This window comes from Stenella coeruleoalba (genome assembly GCF_951394435.1).
Source record: "Stenella coeruleoalba genome assembly, chromosome: 13".
Lineage (NCBI taxonomy): Eukaryota > Metazoa > Chordata > Mammalia > Artiodactyla > Delphinidae > Stenella > Stenella coeruleoalba.
This window is the reverse complement of record NC_137159.1, coordinates 14,817,558-14,836,593: the sequence shown is the minus strand read 5'-3', so window position 1 is coordinate 14,836,593 and position 19,036 is coordinate 14,817,558. Positions and strand designations below refer to the sequence as shown.

Here is a 19,036-nt window from a genome sequence, read left to right as displayed (position 1 = left end):
TAAACATTTAGTGAGCACCTACTACATGCAGGATATATGTTATTTTCTACGAGGGGTACCAAAGTAAAAACACAGCCCCTGCCTTCACAGAGCTTAGAGTCTCAGAGGAGTCAAATGTGTACGTAGTTAATGGCAAAGCATATTATAAGCTCTATAAAAGATACAGTGTGATGGCGATCAGAAGAGGAAGACTTTAACTTCAGTGGGGAAATCTGGAAGACTTCATGGAAGCAATGTCTCAAATATGAATAGACTTGCCATAGGCAGTGATGAATGAAGGAGGATAGTCACTCATCATGAGACAAGTCCACTCGAGCAAAGGTATAAAAGGGAATGATGTGTTATGGGAAGGGCAGGTAATTTAGTATGACTGGGGGGCTGGGAGGTGAGTCTCATGAGAGATAAGCTTCAAAAAGCAGGTTGACAGCAATCTTGGAATGCTAAGGAGTTTGGGCTCTACTCTGGAGGTGCAGCATACTCGAGTCAGTGTTTTGGGAAGATAACAAGTAACCCCAGGAGGAATGGATGGGAAAAGAAAGGTCAGTTTGGAGGTGGCTGGAATTGTTCAGAGAAGAGATAATGCCCGGCATTACCTAGGAAGCACAAGCTGATATGGAAAGGAGGGGGTGGATTTGAGAGACATGACCAAGACTTAGTGATGTCCCGTTGTGTGTGTAGCATGGCTTAGCGGTTCCTAACTTGGGACACTGATAGAATGGGAGTACTATCCAGGAGGAGGAACATGGGGAAAAAATAAAGGGTTTGGGCTGGCTGTCGGCTGTGTCTGTGGACTGACCAGGGTATTGGAGAGGAAGCAGTGGCAATTGACAGAGATGTACAGATTTGGGGATCATCCATAAATGGCTGTTGAAACTGTAAAGGCATTGATTGCACTTCCAGAGGGAGGGTGGGGTTTCTCAACCTTGGCAGCATTGACATTTGGTCTGCATATTCTTTGTCGTTGGGGGGGATGGGTGAGGTGGGGGGAGGGGCTGTTCTTGGCATTGTAGGAAGTTTAGCATCTTTGGCCTCTACCCACTAGATGCCAGTAGCACACCTCCGCCACCAGTTGTGTCAAACAAGAATATCTCCAGACATTGTCAGATATCCCCTGGAGGGCAAAATCAACCCCACAGAGAACCGATTGCTCTAGGAGAGAGTGCGGAGTCAAAAGATGGCCAAGGGCAGAACCTTTGGGTTCTAAGGTCACGGTAAGAAAGGAAGAGCACACTGGGAAAGATGGGGGTGACTGTGTCACAGATGGGATGGCCAGTGGTGTAACAGTCTATAAAGAGGGTTTTGGAGACAAAAGAGGCCTAGGCAGTGGGGAGAGCTTTATGATCTTTCAGGGAGCAATTCCAACTGAGCCTCCCGAACGTGCTTTCTTCTTGTTCGCTAGCCTTTTCCCTGAGAGGTACAGGAGTCAACTGCCCCCTTGGGCCATAAATGAGACTGGGATATATGCCAGTGTACCACAAAGTTTGCCTGGTTGCTTTGCAGGATGTTCATATTCCTTTTCCCCTATTTTCTCATTCCATTTGTTCTATTAGTCTCCTTTTTCATTTGTAATGTGCTTTAGCAGAAATATATACCCATACCATTTAATCCTGATAATAACCCCGCAAAATAGCTTTCATTCTTATTCCCATTTTGCAGATGAGGAAACCAAAACTCCCAGAGGGAACCTTGCCTAAGACAGCACAACCAGGGAGCCATAGAGCTGATGCCCAAATCTTCTGATCACGCAGGGACTGAGAACACTCTTCATCACACCCCAATTGCTTCTTTGGTTGCAACTCCTACCATGTAGCATCTTTTCCTTACAAAGTGACTGACACTCCCCTTCTCCTGGGACAGAGCCTTCCTTGACTGTAAAGGAATCAGTGACTTTTGTTCTCTTGTTCCCTGACCACAGCACCATTTCTGCTCATAGAGTATTGTTTGGTGCCTTACTGAATGTCTCACCTTGTGAGGGTGTTAGCCAGATGGTCTTTTTTCCTTCTTCATTTTCTTCTTTTTTTTGGCCATGCCTTGCGGCTTGTGGGATCTCTGTTCCCTAACCAGGGTTTGAACCTGGGCCACAGTAGTGAAAGCCCAGAATCCTAACCACTAGGCCAACAGGGAACTTCCCAGATGGTCTTCTGACAAAGGGTAACATTGTAATGTTTGTACAGGTGAGGCCAAGCCTGTGGCAATTCTCTATGGTGAAGATGAGGACAGACAAGTCACAGGCCCAACTGTGGGCACTTCGGAATCTCCCTGATGGTTGCTGGGTCTAGGCCAAGGGTCATCTCCCTCAGGGACACCGTGTATGTCCAAGGCTTGCAGTGGCATACCAGACCCCAGTAACTCCTCAGCTGTTGGAACTCTCCTTCCCTCCCTGGGAATCCTCTGTCATTTCCTCCTGCTCCCCACAAACTTCCTACTCTGACCCTTTGTTTCTTGGCACCCCTCATGTTCTCTTAACCACCAATTCACTTAGCATCTGGAATTCTTAGTAATAGTAATCACAAAAGCCACCATTTACTGAGGGTTTTTAAAGTACCAGGCATAGACAGTGGAGGTAACTGAGGCTTAGAGATGTTACATAAATCTGTCCAACGTCACATAAATATTAAGGTACATATCAGCATATCTAATAGAAATGTAATTTGAGCCACGTTGGTAATTAAAATTTTCTATTAGCCAAATTAAAAGAGAAAAGAAACAGGTGAAATTAATTTTATCAATATTTTTTTTTATTTAACAATATATCCTAAGTGTCTATCAACAGACCAATGGATAAAGAAGATGTGGTATATATATATAATGGAATACTACTCAGCCATAAAATAGAGTGAAATTTTGCCTTTTGCAACAACATGAGCGGACCTCAAGGGTATTACGCCTAGCGAAATAAGTCAGACAGAGGAAGACAAATACTGTCTGACAGGGGTCCCCAACCCCTGGTCCTTGGACTGGTACCAGTCCACATCCTGTTAGGAACCGGGCTGCACAGCAGGAGGTAAGCGGCAGACAAGTGAGTGAAGCTTCATCTGCTGCTCCCCACCACTCCCACTGCTCCCCACCGCTCCCATCGCTCCCCACCACTCCCACCACTCCCCATCGCTCCCCACTGCCCCCCACCGCTCCCCATCGCTCCCCACCACTCCCCATAGCTCCCCACCGCTCCCCATTGCTCCCCACCGCTCCCCATCGCTCCCCATCGCTTGCATTACTGCCTGAACCATCCCTCCCACCCCTCCACACCCCTTCCGTGGAAAAATTGTCTTCCACGAAACCCATCCCTGGTGCCAAAAAGGCTGGGGACCCCTGCTGTATGATATCACTTACATGTGGAATCTAAAAAATACAACAAACTACTGAATATAACAAAAAAGAAGCAGACTCACAGATATAGAGGACAAACTAGTGGTTACCAGTGGGGAGAGCGAGGGGGAGTGGCAATTTAGGGGTAGGGGATTAAGAGGTGCAAACTACTATGTATTTTATAATAGCTATAAATGTATTTTATAATACATTTTATAATATTTTATAAATAGCTATTTTTTATAATATTTTATAATAGCTATATTTTATAATAGCTATATTTTATAGTAGCTTTTTATAATAGAGCCTTTATAATAGCTATAAATGGAGTATAACCTTTAAAAATTGTGAATCACTATAGTGTACACCTGTAACTTATATAATATTGTACATCAACTATAACTCAATAAAAAAATAAGGCACTTGGGAATTCCCTGGCAGTCCAGTGATTAGGGCTCCGCGCTTCCACTGCAGGGGGCACGGATTCGATCCCTGGTGGGGGAACTAAGATCCCGCATGCCGTGTGGCCAAAAAAATAAATAAATAAAATAAAGCACGTTACAGATTTTTTTTAAAAGGGAAAAAAAAGATCCAAAACATTATTCCAACATGTCATCAATATATAAAATTACCAAAGAGATATTTATAGTCTTTCTCTCATAGTAAGTCTTTGAAATCTGCTGTGTGTTTCACTCTTACATCTCATCTCAGTTTAGACTAGCCACATATCACATGTTCAACAGCCATTTGTGGTCAGTGGCTACTGTATTGAACAATGAAAGTATAGATCAAGGGTTCTGAGCCACCTCCGCTTGGCTTCATTGTCGCCTTTCTAAGGATGGTGAGGAGTGGGGCAGCCACGTTCTCTGTGAAAGCAGACTGATCCTGTCCCCCAAAATTCAGGTCTGAAAAAGATAATAATCTGATCTCATTGGGAGTAAGATTTCATTATAAATGAGAATAAAGGGTCTCCAAATGCTACAGAGGTCCAAAATTTATTAGACTCTTTAAAAAAGCATTTGTCAGAGAAGCTGACATTTCCCTCTTGGAACTGGTACTTCTTCTGGGATGGGACAGGAATGTTTGTTCCTTTCTGCAGGTCCCTGTTATTGTTCTTTTATCTCCATAAACACTGTCCAGGAAAAGTGGATTTTCTCTGGCCTGGAGCCAGGTTGGTGGAAAAATCCTTTGCCCTGGGCCCTCTCTCTTGTCCATAGGGCAGTCGCATGACCCTTTCTGATGGGGCTCACCAACCGACGTGGTGGCCTCTGAAGGGACGTGCAGGATTGTTGAACTCTGGAAGGAAAGGAGGGTTGGTGAGCCATCATTCCCTGATTTGAGCAGTGGGCAGCCCTTTGTTCCAGGCACTGTACTAGGCACATGGCATGTGCTATCCTTTTACTCCTCACCACCACCCTATGAGGTTAAGCATCAGCACTTGCAAAACCCAGGCAGGTGAAAAGGTTCACTCAGTGTGCAGCTTTCCGACACCAGAGCCCAGGATTACAGCGTTCCAGACTCTGGGGGTTTCAATACTTTCTGCAATAAGACGGACATGGGAACAAGGGTTGTCCAGCAAGAAATGTTCATATCTGTGTTCTGTTTCCATGCGAACAAGGTCTGGCAGGGTGCTTAGGGTTGATTTCAGTCTCTAAGAATTGGGGGTGAGATACTCAGCACATAAAAAAAGGAGATGGGGGACTTCCCTGGCGGTCCAGTGGTTAAGTCTCCGCTCTTCCACTGCAGGGGCCACGGGTTCCATCTCTGGTCAGGGAACTAAGATCCCCGGCATGCCGCGTGGTGCAGCCAAAAAATAATAAAAATAAAAAAAGGAGACGGCTGCCCTTTCTATACCAGGAAACCTAGGAGGACTGCTTGATCTTTCTTTACTTGTTCCTGACAAGTTAGAAATGTGGTGCGGGGGAGCCCTGTCACTTTAAGCCTAAGCCCTGGTTTCCCAGGAGACTTGGGAGGGCAGTGGAGTGCCCGCCTACCTGGGGAACCTGAGCGAGGTGTGGCCGGAGAGGCTCTGGAGGCGAGGTGGGCGGGGGCAGGCTGAAAGTTGGACAAGCAGGAAGTGAACCGACGGCTGCCCGAGAGGAAACAAGCTAGGCGAGAGTCCTGCTGCCGACAGGCCCGAGCCGCTCGGGAACATGGTGAGAGAGCGGGAAACTAAGAAGGGGCTGATTTCACGAGCAGCCAGAGGGGGCTGGGGGCTGGGGAGCAGCAAAGGAAAGCTGGTGGCAAAATCTGAGGGCTGGGCCAGCGCTGACTGTGACCTCTCTTCTTTGACAGCTGGGCTGCAAATAGGTCTGAGCTGCCTGGGCGGGTGTTCCTGCTCTTCTCTGCCCCCTCCCTCCCCTGAGCCCTGAGCTGGCCCGGAGTGGAGCTTCGGTGGGAGTGTGAGCTCCTAATTCATCTCCTCCTCCAGCCCTCCGGCCTTTGGCCTTCGGGTGTTGTGACATTCCTGGGCAGTGCCTCTGCTGTTCCCAGCGCAGATTCCAGCCCAGCGGCAGGAATCCCGCTCTGCCCCTCACTTTATCCCTGTACAGAAACCCAAAGAATTTGTCTCTCCGTCGAGTCCAAGGAAACTGCCCCCTCTCCATAAACATGAGGAAGAGAGCTGATGGTTTGTAAAAAAAAAAAAAAAAGACAAGTTGCTTCTCTGTAATAATCTAGTTTGGACCCACGCCCCTGGCTTGTGTCTGGAAGTCTAGTGGGTCAGGGAGGGAGGAGCTTAGTAGTGTTTTTCCCTCCCTGTTCAAAAACCTTATCAGAAAGCCTGAGGATGAGGCATCAGCCAGGGAGGACTTGCCCTCCATTTCCCCCAACACCCAGGCTGCTGTCTGTATGTTTCATACTTGCTTAAGTAGGCAATGGCATGGTGCCTACGCGAGGACCTTAGTGGTGGGGAAAGCAGAAGTTTGTGGCCCAACGGCTGTCTCTCGCGGGGCCTTGTGAGGGACTTGGAGCCTGGTTGCTGTGGCTCAGGCTGCCCAGGAGGCCGGAGCAGCTCTCCAGCTGCTGTCTTGAAGAGAGGGCGGGTTAGGCTAGGGGAGGGTGGTCTGTGGGGGGAGGGGCACAGGCATTTTTAATGAGGACCGGTGGGATCTGGGAATTCACAGGTAATGGTGGGGCTGTGCCTTGTGAGGTGCTGGCTCAGCGGTCTCCTCTGACCCTCTCCGAGGAACAAGGAAGCAGTGGAGAGGGCTTTGGGGGTGTGCTTCTTGTCGTCTCACGTGCCCTGAAAACCCACAAAGAAGTTGGATCCAGTCTGTCTCCTAGCATGGCTCTCACCATCTGGGGCTTAAAAATGCATTTGTTTTTGATTACACAAGTACTACAAGGAAAACATTCTCTCTGCAAACAGTTCAAGCATTACAAAAAGCTAAGTCCACCTTAGGCCTCCGTCTCCTCCGGCCTCTGAGGCTGAGTCTCAGTCCCTCCGGCACTCGGCCTAATTAACCCCTGTGTGGCTGCCCAGGAGGAGGCCAGCGGTGGTGGAGGAGATGACCGTGTGCGAAACCTGCAGAGCGAAGTGGAGGGAGTCAAGAATATTATGACCCAGAATGTGGAGCGGATCCTGGCCCGGGGAGAAAACTTGGATCATCTCCGTAACAAGACAGAGGATCTGGAAGCCACAGTGAGATGATGGGGAGCCCAGTGGGGGCCAGGGGAAGAGGGGGGAGGAGGATTATTGGGGGCTTGAGGCTTGGTGGTCTTGGTGGCAGAATGATCAGGAGGGAAGTCTGCCTTTTTACCTGTGTTGGGAATTGATGTGAGCTGAATCCCCACTTCCGATTCTGCTCTACTCCACTGATTGGTACTGGGGTCCAGGGAATGGGTTCAAGGACTGGGGCTGGGGATGCGGGGGTGGACCCATGGAGACATTTTGTGAGGCTGATGGATGGCTCAGTCAGCCTGTGCTGTCTTAGGCTTCTCTCCTATGAAATCGACTTTCACTTTGAAGGCTGCCCTTGACAATCATTTGGACCTGGCCTCCCCAGGACAAAAATATTGGCTCCAGAAAATCCTCTTAGGGCCTTTGGCCTTCCTCAGGAGTTATTAGGCAGGGGGTGGAAAACTGTTAGAGTTTTGCTGAGCCAGCTTTAAAAAGAAGCTGGGAAGAGGAGTAAAAGTCTTTGATCCCAGGATCCTCTGCTGGCTGAAGGCTGGAATAATATCTCCCACACATCTTGCTAGATCTCATTCTTCTCTCCCTCCAGCCAGAGGCTGAAGCCAGCTGCTCAGGGAGGGAGTAACTCTAAAGTTCAACAGAGGGCTGGAGACTTAAGATTCCGTGTCCACGGAGAGAGACTGGCCATGGCTTTCTGAGTCCTGTGTGTAATCTTGAGCATAGCTCATTTCACTCCCTGGGACTTAGTGTTTCTTTCCACAGCCCAGGCTGGGAAGCATGGCCCAGGGAAACAATTTCTCCAATTCAAGTTGGGAGAGGAAGAGCATTTTCCCTCAGTTCCAACCCCTGGACTGCCCTGGCCCCTCCTCCAGCTTCAGCGGTCCTCATGTGGCCAGAAGTTATGGAACCAGGGAGATGTGTCCACCTGGAGCCTGCACCCCTCAGCCCCAGTGTCTGCCCTCCCAAGGGTGGGTTGTGCTGCCAGTGTCACAACCCTGGGTGTGAGCATGCATCAGAGGCCCCTCAGTGTGCATGGCAGTGCGGTGGTAAGAAGAGAAGGGGGGAGACGCAAGAGGGAAGAGATATGGGAACATATGTATATGTATAACTGATTCACTTTGTTATAAAGCAGAAAATAACACACCATTGTAAAGCAATTATACCCCAATAAAGATGTTAAAAAAAAAAAAAAAGAAGAGAAGGGGGCAGGCAGGGGACCAGAGGGAGCCCAAGGATTCTGAATTTGAATTGGTTCACCAGATGGTTGTGAAGGTACATTTGTCAAGGTAGGAGGACAGAACTAACTATTTTATTTAGCAGTCTGTTGCCTCAACGGAGCACTTAAGTGTTTAGATGTATGGCGTGTGGGTCTCGGTGTGCTCATCCCAGCGGCGGGAGGCACTGGGTGATTCTGCCTTATTCCCAACAGTCCGAGCACTTCAAGACCACATCGCAGAAGGTGGCTCGGAAGTTCTGGTGGAAGAATGTGAAGATGATCGTCCTCATCTGCGTGATTGTTTTTATCATCGTCCTCTTCATCGTGCTCTTTGCCACGGGTGCCATCCCTTAAGTAACTTAGGGAACCCCTCCCACCCTGCCCTCTTCTTGGGGGGCAGCCTTCCATAGTGGGTGCCAAGAGGCGCCCTCTCTCCTGTCCTTCTCCACAGGGAATGATGCTCCATCCTCCCGCCCCTCATTCTGGGGCCCCTCTACCACACTGTCTGACCCAGGGAGCACCTTGGTCCCCAGAAGGAGAGAGCTGGACTGTGGCTGTGTTTCAGGGGTCCTCAGAGTTGGTTGGAGAGACCCAGAAGGGCCAGCACATGGCTGGGAAACTGATGGAACTGAGGGTGGCCAGTGGGCAATAAAGACCTTTCAGTATCCCTATGCATGTGAGGTACTTTCTCCCTTTCCATTTTGCCTTTGGCCCTTCCATTTCTTTTCTCCCTAAAGACGCCCTCTGGCAGAGATCCTCCCATTGGAGGCCCAAGCTGTTGGAGGAGTGGAGAGCATATGTTTGGAGAAGAAAGATGGAAACTCTCTGTCTTTCTTTATCTCCCCTTGTTCCATCATTGTCACTGGTCTCAAGAACAGGAATTTTCTGGAGGTCTTGGCGTATGGAAAATTCAAAACCTTCCCAGCATTTTAGGGTAGTATGTAAGACTTTTAAGTGTCCCCTCTGGGACTTGCCATTTCCTTTATTAGTTTTCTGCTGGAAGTGTTAGCCGAGACATGAAGCCTACCTGGGCATAGCATTTAGGAATCTGGTTAAGGGCCTCCCACCCCTCCCATCATTGCCATTTCTCTTTGGTGGCCCTGTTGTAGTCTTAGAGTGAGGGGGTTAGAGGAACTGAACTGCTTTTCCTTCTCTTGTGGTTCTGCTAGTTCTATTTGTCTTTTGTTTGCCCCTGTCCTTCTGGAACTTAGCAGGGCCTCTGGGTCTCAGCTGTCCTGAGGGGGTGAGCATCTCTCACCCGTGTCTCGTGGCTGGGCACAGTCAGTGTCACAGGACAGGGCCTATGGCCTTCCTTCCCCTCCATGGACAATGGACCTCTCTGTCTTTGGGCCTCCCTCCTCTCCACCAGGTTCCACCATCATTGTCACTCTTTCCAGTGCCCAGTGCGCCTTGGTTTGGGGGAAGGGTTTATGTCATCTCTGTCCCTATTTCCCCCATAGGCTTTCCAGAATTGAAAAGAACCTGATTTGGGGAGGGAATCTGGAAGGGGCGGGGTTGGGAAACAGGACTGGGGACTAGTACTGGCAAGTCAGGTTCTAGAATCATGCTCCAGGGACTTCCCTGGCGGTCCAGTGGTTAAGACTCCACACTTCCAGTGCAGGGGGCGTGGGTTTGATCCCTGGTTGGGGAATTAGGATCCCACATGCCACTCAGTGCAGCCAAAAAAAAAAAAAAAAAAAAGAATCATGCCCCGAAAACTAGGAAGGCAGGAAAGCACAGAAGAGACCCTGGGGGCAGACTTTGTCAGGACCCTGTCCATCCTCTCTCTTCTCAGTCCACTCCTGGACTCGAGGTCCAAGCAACTGGGGTGATTGGGACCTAGTCTGTCCAGGCCGGGGGTGGGGTCTGTGCTCACATGGGGCTCAACGTGGGAGAGGGAAGCCCCCAACCCCCTTCCTCAAGAGGGGCCACCTTTGAGATGTTGGGATGGTATGTGCTGGGATAGAGAACAGGTGTCTGGCGGCTTCTCTGCAGCAGTGAAAGGGCAGGCTGAGGATGGATAGACTCAGCTCAGGAAGGCTCTGGACAGGTTAGACACACCGGCCTCCCTCATCCTCCAGCTGAGGAAGGGGGTCATATCAGGACAGGGCTGCACTTGCCCACGTGGTGAAGGGGAAAGAAAGAAAAAGCTAGAGCTAGCACCTTCTCCATGGGGGTCTGTTTTCTCTTTTTGGGGGGAGGTACGCGGGCCTCTCACTGTTGTGGCCTCTCCCGTTGCGGAGCACAGGCTCCGGACGCGCAGGCTCAGTGGCCATGGCTCACGGGCCTAGCCGCTCCACAGCATGTGGGATCTTCCCGGACCGGGGCACGAACCTGTGTCCCCTGCATTGGCAGGCAGATTCTCAACCACTGTGCCGGCAGGCAGACTCTCAACCACTGTGCCACCAGGGAAGCCCTGTTTTCTCTTTTAATTGAGGTGAAATTCGCAAAACATACAATTGACCGTTTTAAAATGTACCCTCCAGTGGCAGGTAGTGCACTCATGATATTTATTGTGAATAAACTTTACTTAGTTTCAAAACTTTGGCGTGGTCGGTTTCTGGTTATGGGTGAGTTGCACTCACCAAGGTGGCAAAGACCCTGTCCAGCTGTTCACTGCGTTTCCTGCGCCTAGCACAGTGCAGGACAATGGCGCTCCTACAGGTGCTTGTTGAATGAATAAATGATTCCTCCCCAGATCAACCCGGTCTACCTGAGCTGGGATGCAGTTCCAGAGAGGATTCCCTGAGCCCGTTCCAGAACCCACTCCACTGGGACCATTTCATAGACTGGGGTCCCGAGTTGCAGACCAGGCACCACGCTGATTGGGCGGAGGCCCCACTTCACCAGGCTGGGGAGTCATCCCGAGCCGGGCGCCGGCGGCCCGGGGAGAGGTGCCGAACCGGGACCCCGGGAGCCATCGCCGGCCGCTTCTGATTTGACTGATTTGACTTGGTTTCGGTCGCCGCTCCCAGAAGGCTCGCCCCCCGCCCCCGCCAGGCAGGCCCCGCCCCGCCCTCCGCTTCCTCCCAGATCCCTGGCACTGCGGCCGCTCGGGCAGAGGAGCCGGAGCGGAGAGGCAGCGGCGGCGGCGATGGTGAGGGCCCGGGGCCGGGGCAGAGGGCGAGCGTGGAGGGGTGCGAGGCATGAGTCCGAAGTCCAAGGGGTGGGGGCGTCCTTCGGGACGGCGCCCGGAAGCAGGACCGGGGCCGGACCCTCAGCTCGTCGCGCGCATCGCGGGAGGGAAAGGGCGGCGTGCGAGGGTCCCGACTGCCCAGCGCCGAGTGAGCTGGACTCCGGCTTCCCACTTGCCGGGGCCAAGCGGTTACGAGCACCAGCTTCGGAGTCAAGACTCCGGGCTGAGATCCTGGTGGTGGCCACTTACCCGCTCTGTGACCCCGGGCAAGTCACTTAGCTTCCCTGAGCCTCTTTTTCCGCATCGTGAAGTGGGGTCAGCGATACCCGCCTTGCTGGGTCCTTAGGGGGTTAGAGGAGGTACAATGGCAGAGACCTGCCTGGCCCTCAGAACCTGCTCCTGAGAAGCGGTGGGTAATATGGTGACCTCTTCAGCCCTTCCTGGTGCTGTGAGGACACAAGTCTGGCCCAGGGGTTGGAAACCTGAGCCGATGGGGTGGTTGAAGCCAGTCCTGTGGCAGGATGTTGGAGGGCAAACTCCTTCCCCTGGGGACAGAGTAAGTAAGATGTTTACTATAAAAGTTCCACTGAAGTTATCAGAGTGTGGCATAGCCTGACTCCCTTCTAAGCCGTACCTAGGGACACATTCTGAGTTGAGTCATCCCCCGCTCCTGCTGTAGACTCTGGCCTCTGTCCCCACTTGTCATTTCCAGGCAAAGGTGTCAGGAGCAGTTGGTGCCAGTCACTTCTCCCCTCCCCTGGAATTCCTGGGGAAGTTGTGCCCGGCAGGAAGCAGGCTTGGTGCTTTAAGATTCTGCCATGGAGGGACTTTCCTGGGGATCCAGTGGTTAAAACTCTGCCCTCCCAATGCAGGGGGCGCAGGTTCGATCCTTGGTCAGGGAACTAAGATCCCACATGGCACGGCCAAAAAGAAAAAAAAAAAAGATACTGCCATAAAAAAAAAAAAAGATTCTGCCATGGAGAAGGCAGCAGAGGTGTGATGGATGTGGATGTGGCCTGGCTGGGGGTCGAGATGCCTGGATGGCCTCATCTCCAGGGAACTGGAGGCAGGAAGAGGAAGCGGGGCAGGAAGGTAGCACTGAGCTCTAAGGCCAGGCCAGGAAACTGAGGGAGGCCCAGGGAATGGGACGGAGCCCAGAGCCCACTTCCCAGCGTGCAGAGCAAGGAATCAGGCAGGGTTAGGATGGGCTTGCGGCTGGGCCTTAGCACTTGTTGAGAAGAGGAAACTCTTGAAATGAAGGCTGAGGCTGTGATAATTTACTGGGGGTTACTGGGAAACTCTGGGACTCTCACAGGTTCATCTGAGGCAAGTAGTGGATCTGAGCCTGGGGACTGATCTCTCTCTCCCAACCATCTCCTAGCCCCTTCCCTCTGTTTTTTCTCTTATTCCTGCCCCTTTGTCCACCCCCAGCACTCTCCCTTCCTTCTTCCCATCCGCCTTCCCTACCTGGTCCTTCTTGCTTTCCCTTCTTTTCTCCTCTTTTCTGATTCATTCAGTTAACAAGTGTTTCTTGGGCATTTCCTTTGTGTCAGTCATGGGGACTGGTATAGGGGATAGAGTAGGAACAAAATAGTGATGGGAAAAATAGAAATTGAATGGGTAATGAATTCATTCATCCTGTAGATGGTCCTCACTCATGCTCTGTGCCAAGCATTTGGGTTTTGAGCCACAGGCCTCCCTCATATGCACACAAGTTGAGTTGGCAGCATCAAACTTGATGAGTCTTTAGCCAGCCAGCTAAAGCATTCGACCTCCCTTTACCCGCATCCAGTTTAACACAGGGGTTAAGAATGTGATCCTTGGAGACTAAGTGTATTCAACTCCCAGATCTTCTACTCACTGGCTCCGTGACCTTGGATGGGTGATTTAACCCCTCCGAGCCTCAGTTTCATATAAAACTGGGGTGAGAGTACTTTCCTCAGTGGATTGTCATGAGGCTTCAATGAGAAAGTGAACAAAGAGCTAGCAGCACAGTTCTCAGCTCAGAATACGTGCTCATCGAGTGGGAGCTAATTATTACTGTCAAGAGGTAAAACCTTCTCAACAGCCTGTAGCGCCTGATGGAAATAAAATAGATATAGGTTATCAAAGGCCCATGTCAAGTTTTATATTTAGGTTAGAAACGATTAAGTGCACAAGGTGGCAACAGGGAAGAGCTTGCTTGGCTGTGTATTTTGTAAAAATATTTAAGAGGTTTTATTGACCACAGGTGTGGTTCCTGGGATCTGACAGCTAAAAAAAAACCTAAGGAAACTTGGGCTACCGCAATAATAGCTATTATTTATTGAGCATTTAGTATGTGTCAGGACTTGTGCTAAGCACTTTATTTATAACATGCCACATGCCTTAGCTAATGTTATGGGAGATATTATTGTCACCACTTTATAGATGAGGAAGCAGAGGGGTCAGAAAGGTCCTATCCCCAGTCTTTAGTCACTCAGCTGGTGAGTGGCAGAGGCAGGATTTGAAGGAACCCAGGGCTGTAATGCAGAGCCCGGCTCTTAGGCTCTGAGCTCAGGCGAGCGCTGACCCAGGAAGGAGGTGATACACCAGGTCGCTGCCCGGGTCCCTCTGAAGATGACAACAGTGACAGCTGGGGTAGGGTTTCGTAGGCACTAATCAGGAAAGAGGGGAGACAGGAGAGTTTGGACAGGGAGGTTTTTAAGAGCTTTCTTTTCAGAGAAACCAGCTGTATTTGGCCTGGAAAAACCCGAGGAGAGATCTGAGAACTGAAGGAGGGATATTCTGCACACCGGGTAACAGTCTGTCGATTTCCTGTGTAACTACCATCCTCCGTCTGCCAACAATGCTGCCCCTACCCAAGCTCGGAAGTGCCTCTCACCCTCCCTTCCTCTCTCACCCACCCTTCCTCTCTTGCCCTCCGTTCCTCCCGGCCCCCCAGCCTGGGGACCTCTCCACATACCCTTGCAGGTAGCATTTCTACATGCCTTCTGGTGGCCTCTGGCCTGAATTATCTCACTTTCGTTCATGCCAGTCTACCACCAACAGAGAAAGTTTCCTGACGCCCCTCCAGGCTCAGAAACCTACATAAGCTCTTGATCCATCCCTCCCTCCATGGAAGCTTCCTCATCTTGACTTTTACCCTCTGCCAGGTCCGTCACTGTCCAGAGTGTGTCTCTGTTTGCCTGTGGCTGTAGTCTCCACCACGTGCCCCCCGCCCCCATCCCCGGTCCCTCTTGGTTCTCAGGAATCACCTGTCTGTGGGCGGCTCAACACTCGCTATTTGTATCTCATGGGGCAAACTCATTACTCTTCTCTAACTGTATCATACACACTTCTTTCCCCCAGCCTATAGCGATCTTTTCAAGAACCGGCCCAACTCATTCTGAAAATATTTTCCACGCATCCACGGTGCGCCAGGCGCTATGCTGAGTTCTATGTGGCAGGATGCAGCGTGGCCGTCCTCCGGTCTCTTACCTCCTTCCACACCCCGCAGTTCTTTATTTGAATCACCGTGCCAGCAGAGACCCGTGCATACAGTGTCCTTTTTCCTCTGGTTGAGGGGGGCCAAGGAGGGCTAGAGACTTGAGCCTCAGGCCTCTGTGTTCCCTGGAACGAATGTGTTCTTTTAGGCCTGGGCCCATCTGGGCTCCAGACAGGCCTGGCTTCTCAGTGGCGGAAGGAGGCTACAGCTTGCAGTGGGAGGCACAGCCAGCTCTCCTGAAGAATGTGACCCAACATCACCCCATGTTGGAGAATAAGATGACAACAGCTGTAGCATTTAGATTAGAAAAAAATGATATGTAACATCCCACCAGTCTCTAGCAGTGATTCTCATTTTTTTTTTTTTTTTTTTCTTTGTGGTACGCGGGCCTCTCACTGTTGTGGCCTCTCCCGTTGCGGAGCACAGGCTCCGGACACGCAGGCTCAGCGGCCATGGCTCACGGGCCCAGCCGCTCCGCGGCATGTGGGATCTTCCCGGACCGGGGCACGAACCCGTGTCCCCCGCATTGGCAGGCGGACTCTGAACCACTGCGCCACCAGGGAAGCCCTGATTCTCATTTTTGAATCTTGGTCCATTCCCAGGTTTTTGCCTTGGACTATTTGAATGTGAGAGACTCCAAGTAATGGAGACTTGTTGAATAATTTAGTCGTCATAATAGTGGTGATGGTGGTTGTCTCAGGAAAACTCAAGAGATGGGTACAACTTCCCTGCTTTCTTCATAATGCTTCCTTGTTCCCCAGCTACTGCTTCACCCAGCCCATGAGTGTACCGCTCTGTCGTGGTTTGCCGGCCCCCTCTCAAAATGGGTTGCTTTTCTAGCTCATGAGTAAATATTGACCTACTTGGGTTTCAGATGCCTGCCCCTTGAAACTCCTGCTGGGCTAGATAAACACACTGGAATAACAAACTTGAGAATGACAGTTGCATTTGGATAAGTTATAATGCAATTGGCTCACTCATTGAGTCCTTGTAGATGGTCAGCATTGTGCTGGCCTCCTGGGCCTCCAGGCTGGTGGCAGACAAAGGCAGGGCACTGGCCCCTGCCCTCCCCCTGGGAGCTTGTGGTCCAGTTGGGGAGATAGGATTCATATACTGGGAATGCTTGGAGGTTACATGCAAGGCAGCTGCAGGGATCCTGAACGGGGATTCTTCACTGAGTAGGAGGTGGCCCTCTGTGACCACCAGATCCCTTCCCTTTCTCTGGTTTTAAGTGGAATTCAGTCAAGTGCCAAAATGTCTTGCCGCAGACAATGGGCAATATAGTCTGGCAGGAAAGGGAGCCTGGCCCATGCTCTGTGGGGAGGAGATGAGAACAGGGTTGGGCTCTGGGGGACAGGGCTGGAGGAGGGAGTTCCTGTGGTTTGTTAGTCCCCTGGGATTCATCTCCCGACGTGTCCCTGGACCTCCAGCTCTCACCAGGGCCTCGTGCCCTGGGTCTCTCCCAGTTGCATGTATCCAAAGCCCAGCTTCTTTCTTGCTTGTGATCCATGTGTTCTTCCTCTTCCTGGCCTCTCCCCCAGCTTGGACCCTGCATCTCCCTTCCCAGTCCTCTGAAATGAGCTGGGTTCTTTTGTCAGGTGAGGCTGCTGCCCAGGCTGGGAAATCCAAGAGCTGGTCTCTCCTGTGTGAGTTGGATCCCAGTGAAGATCCTGGCTAGCTGGAAAGCTGGAGGCCAGAGGCCAGGAAGGCCGAGGCTCCCAGGCAGACAGCGAATGAATCGACTTTGAGCATTGATGTGGGAGCAGGGTCAGGCCAGGAGGCAGAACTGGCTTGACCAGTCAGAGGCTGGAGGAAGGAGGGGAGCGAAATCTGATCTCAGTTTTTGTGTGTGTGTGTGTGTGTGTGTGTGTGTGTGTGTGTGTGTGTATGTGTGTGTGTGTGTGTGTGTCTGTGGGGTTAGGCAGAGGCTATAACGTGTGGTGATCCAAAATTATCTGTCTAGCTCAGTGGGCTGGATCTCCTCCCTGTCTGGCTCTGGCCAAGTAGCTTGGTTCTGTGTTCTTTGCTGCCTCCTTAGGCCAGTGGGAAGCCACAGGGCAGGTGCACAGTAGGTTGAGGCCGTCCTAGAGCAGGTGAGCCAAGTGTCTGCTTTTTGGGAGGGTGGGTCCTGGGAAGGTCCCATCCTCAGGCAACTTAGAGGAAGCGAAGATGCTGGAAGTCAAGGCAGACCTAGGACCTGCCTTGATGGGCAAGGGGAGGAGCCAAATGTGAGCCGTACACACCCAAGAGGCCAGCCCTTCCCTCTGCACATATCAGACCCTTACATGAAAGGCGCTGTTCCCCTTACTCATACACTGCGCAAGCACGTGCGCGCGCCCTTGCCCAGTGGGGCAAGGAGGCCACTAGGTCTCAGGACCAGATGAGGGCCAGGCAGGGGCCTCATGTAGCCCTGACCTTGGGCTTGGTGTCCAGGCAGGGAAAGAGTTGGAGCAGTGCCAGCGGCAGGCGGATGAGGTGACAGAAATCATGCTCAACAACTTCGACAAGGTCCTGGAGCGCGACGGGAAGCTGGCGGAGCTGGAACAGCGTTCAGACCAACTCCTGGACATGGTGTGAGGCCTGGAGAAGCAGGGAGGGGGAGGGAGAGGCTAGGAGGGGCCCTCAGAGGGAGCTCTCAGGCTGTGCTCAGGGTCTCCCGGCTGGCTGTTGGTAGGGCCTGAGGCTCACCCAAGGTGTGGGGACTGTGGGTTTCTTGAAGCATCCCTAGCCTAGCTGTGCAATGGGTGGGGAGGTCTCATGAAGTACGAAGGCCTTGGTTTGAAGTTGTGGATCTTCCTAAAGGTTGAAGACTGGCATAGTTAACTGGGCGGGAGCCTGTAGGCCTGTGAGTCAAGGGCTACACCAGTGTGGGAGACCAGGAGTCAGGCTGGGAGGGTCCCAGGGCAGGCTGCGTAGAGAAAGGGAGCTGACAGGTTGGGGAGGCTGCGGGAGGAGACTAGGCCTTGTCGGGGTTGGGTTGGAAGGAGCTGGTCCAGGGCTCTGGGGAAACCACTAACTCCTACCCTGTGTCTGGGGGTGTCCACAGAGCTCCGCCTTCAGCAAGACAACCAAGACTCTGGCCCAGAAGAAGCGCTGGGAGAATGTCCGTTGCCGGATCTACTTGGGGCTGGTAGTAGGCGCTGGTGTGCTCATCCTCCTGATTGTGTTGTTGGCCATGTTTCTCCCACAAAGCAGCAAGGGCAGCAGTGCCCCACAGGCCCAGGATGCAGGTGCTGCCTCAGGGCCTGGGGAATGACACAGCTGGGCCTGGAAAAGAGGCCGAATAGCCACACTGGTCGGTTCTGGTCTTCAGAGAACCCTGGAGTTTGCTCCCTTCTGAGCCACCCCAGTGAGCGTGGAAGGGCAGCAGCAATTTGTGCACCTTTGTTACTTCCTATTACACCAGAGACTGGCCCTTGAGGGCAACCTGATGCGCTGGCCATGCCAGGGCAGCCCCACCTGGAGCTTAGTAAAAGCTGCTGTTGGGTTAAAAGCTGCTGTTTGGTTAAAAACTGGTGTATGTGTGTCTGTGTGTGTTTGAAGGTCTTCAGATTGGTTCATCCTGCCCTGCCTCCACCCCTGGGGCTGCTTGGAAAACAGGACTCCCAAGGACTCCAGCCTTGGGAGATGGCCCTTCTCCCTTCTCAACTTGATCCAACCCTACAGACAGATCCTTCTGGGGTGCATGTGTAAAGACACAACAGCCCCCAAACCAGACCCTTCAACCAGTGCCCTCCAAGTCTGTTTCCCTGAGAATGAAATCTGTTATTTTTCTGAGTCTTGGGATGTTCAGAGGACCCATGGGACTCCAGATAGGAGGACAAAGAGGAAAGCACTTCCAGATCTTTATATCACAAGGCTCTCACCTTCAGAGAGACTTTTCCCCTTGAGCACCTCTGCTCCAATTTCTCCCTCAAGCTTTACACCAGATCACAGGTGGGGTAGGTGGCAGGAAAGGGAAAGGGCTTCCTTCTATGGTGCTGTAATGCAGAGTCACAAAGTTTGCCCTGTGGGAGAGAATTGGGGCTTTTCAAAGGGCCAGGGAGGCAGTGCCTTCAGGGCACCAAGTAAGATCGTTGGGTAAAGGCCAGGGAAGAAGGAAAGGCCCTACCAAGACCTGGGAAACAGGGCAGCCACTGCCTGAACTCCTTAACTGCATGTCAAACTCAAGAGCGGGTGGGAAGGGGAATTCAGGGTCAAGTGTGCAACAGAAACAGTTCCTTGTTAGGTGGAGTGAGGGCTACTGACGGAGAAACAAGAACAAACCATCGA

At 51.8% G+C, this 19,036-nt stretch overlaps 2 protein-coding genes across 4 annotated transcripts; both read left to right on the top strand.

Annotated features, from left to right (window-relative positions):
* Window positions 1-5,340: 5,340 nt before the first annotated feature.
* VAMP8 (vesicle associated membrane protein 8) lies at window positions 5,341-9,866 on the top strand. 2 transcript variants are annotated; one of them, XM_079941355.1, is made up of 3 exons: window positions 5,341-5,465; window positions 6,794-6,952; window positions 8,376-9,866. In XM_079941355.1, exons 1-3 carry the CDS (start codon window positions 5,463-5,465, stop codon window positions 8,514-8,516), a joined length of 303 nt encoding a protein of 100 aa, XP_079797481.1. In that variant the 5' UTR covers window positions 5,341-5,462; the 3' UTR covers window positions 8,517-9,866. The 2 variants fall into 2 exon arrangements, with proteins under 2 accessions (XP_079797481.1, XP_079797480.1); XM_079941354.1 differs by lacking the exon at window positions 5,341-5,465 and adding an exon at window positions 5,571-6,157.
* Window positions 9,867-11,197: 1,331 nt separating this feature from the next.
* Window positions 11,198-18,240, top strand: VAMP5 (vesicle associated membrane protein 5). 2 transcript variants are annotated; one of them, XM_079941303.1, is made up of 3 exons: window positions 11,198-11,259; window positions 17,198-17,335; window positions 17,811-18,240. In XM_079941303.1, exons 1-3 carry the CDS (start codon window positions 11,257-11,259, stop codon window positions 18,018-18,020), a joined length of 351 nt encoding a protein of 116 aa, XP_079797429.1. In that variant the 5' UTR covers window positions 11,198-11,256; the 3' UTR covers window positions 18,021-18,240. The 2 variants fall into 2 exon arrangements, with proteins under 2 accessions (XP_079797429.1, XP_079797430.1); XM_079941304.1 differs by lacking the exon at window positions 11,198-11,259 and adding an exon at window positions 14,000-14,075.
* Window positions 18,241-19,036: the final 796 nt, after the last annotated feature.

Excerpts from the sequence above, each read along its gene's own strand:
- VAMP5 (XM_079941303.1), top strand. Across the intron at positions 17,336-17,810 it reads CAGACCAACTCCTGGACATG|AGCTCCGCCTTCAGCAAGAC; the intron begins GTGTGAGGCCTG and ends GGGTGTCCACAG.
- VAMP8 (XM_079941354.1), top strand. The coding sequence starts at position 6,098 with ATGAGGCATCAGCCAGGGAGGACTTGCCCTCCATTTCCCCCAACACCC. Across the intron at positions 6,158-6,793 it reads CAACACCCAGGCTGCTGTCT|GAGGAGGCCAGCGGTGGTGG; the intron begins GTATGTTTCATA and ends GTGGCTGCCCAG. Across the intron at positions 6,953-8,375 it reads CAGAGGATCTGGAAGCCACA|TCCGAGCACTTCAAGACCAC; the intron begins GTGAGATGATGG and ends TATTCCCAACAG.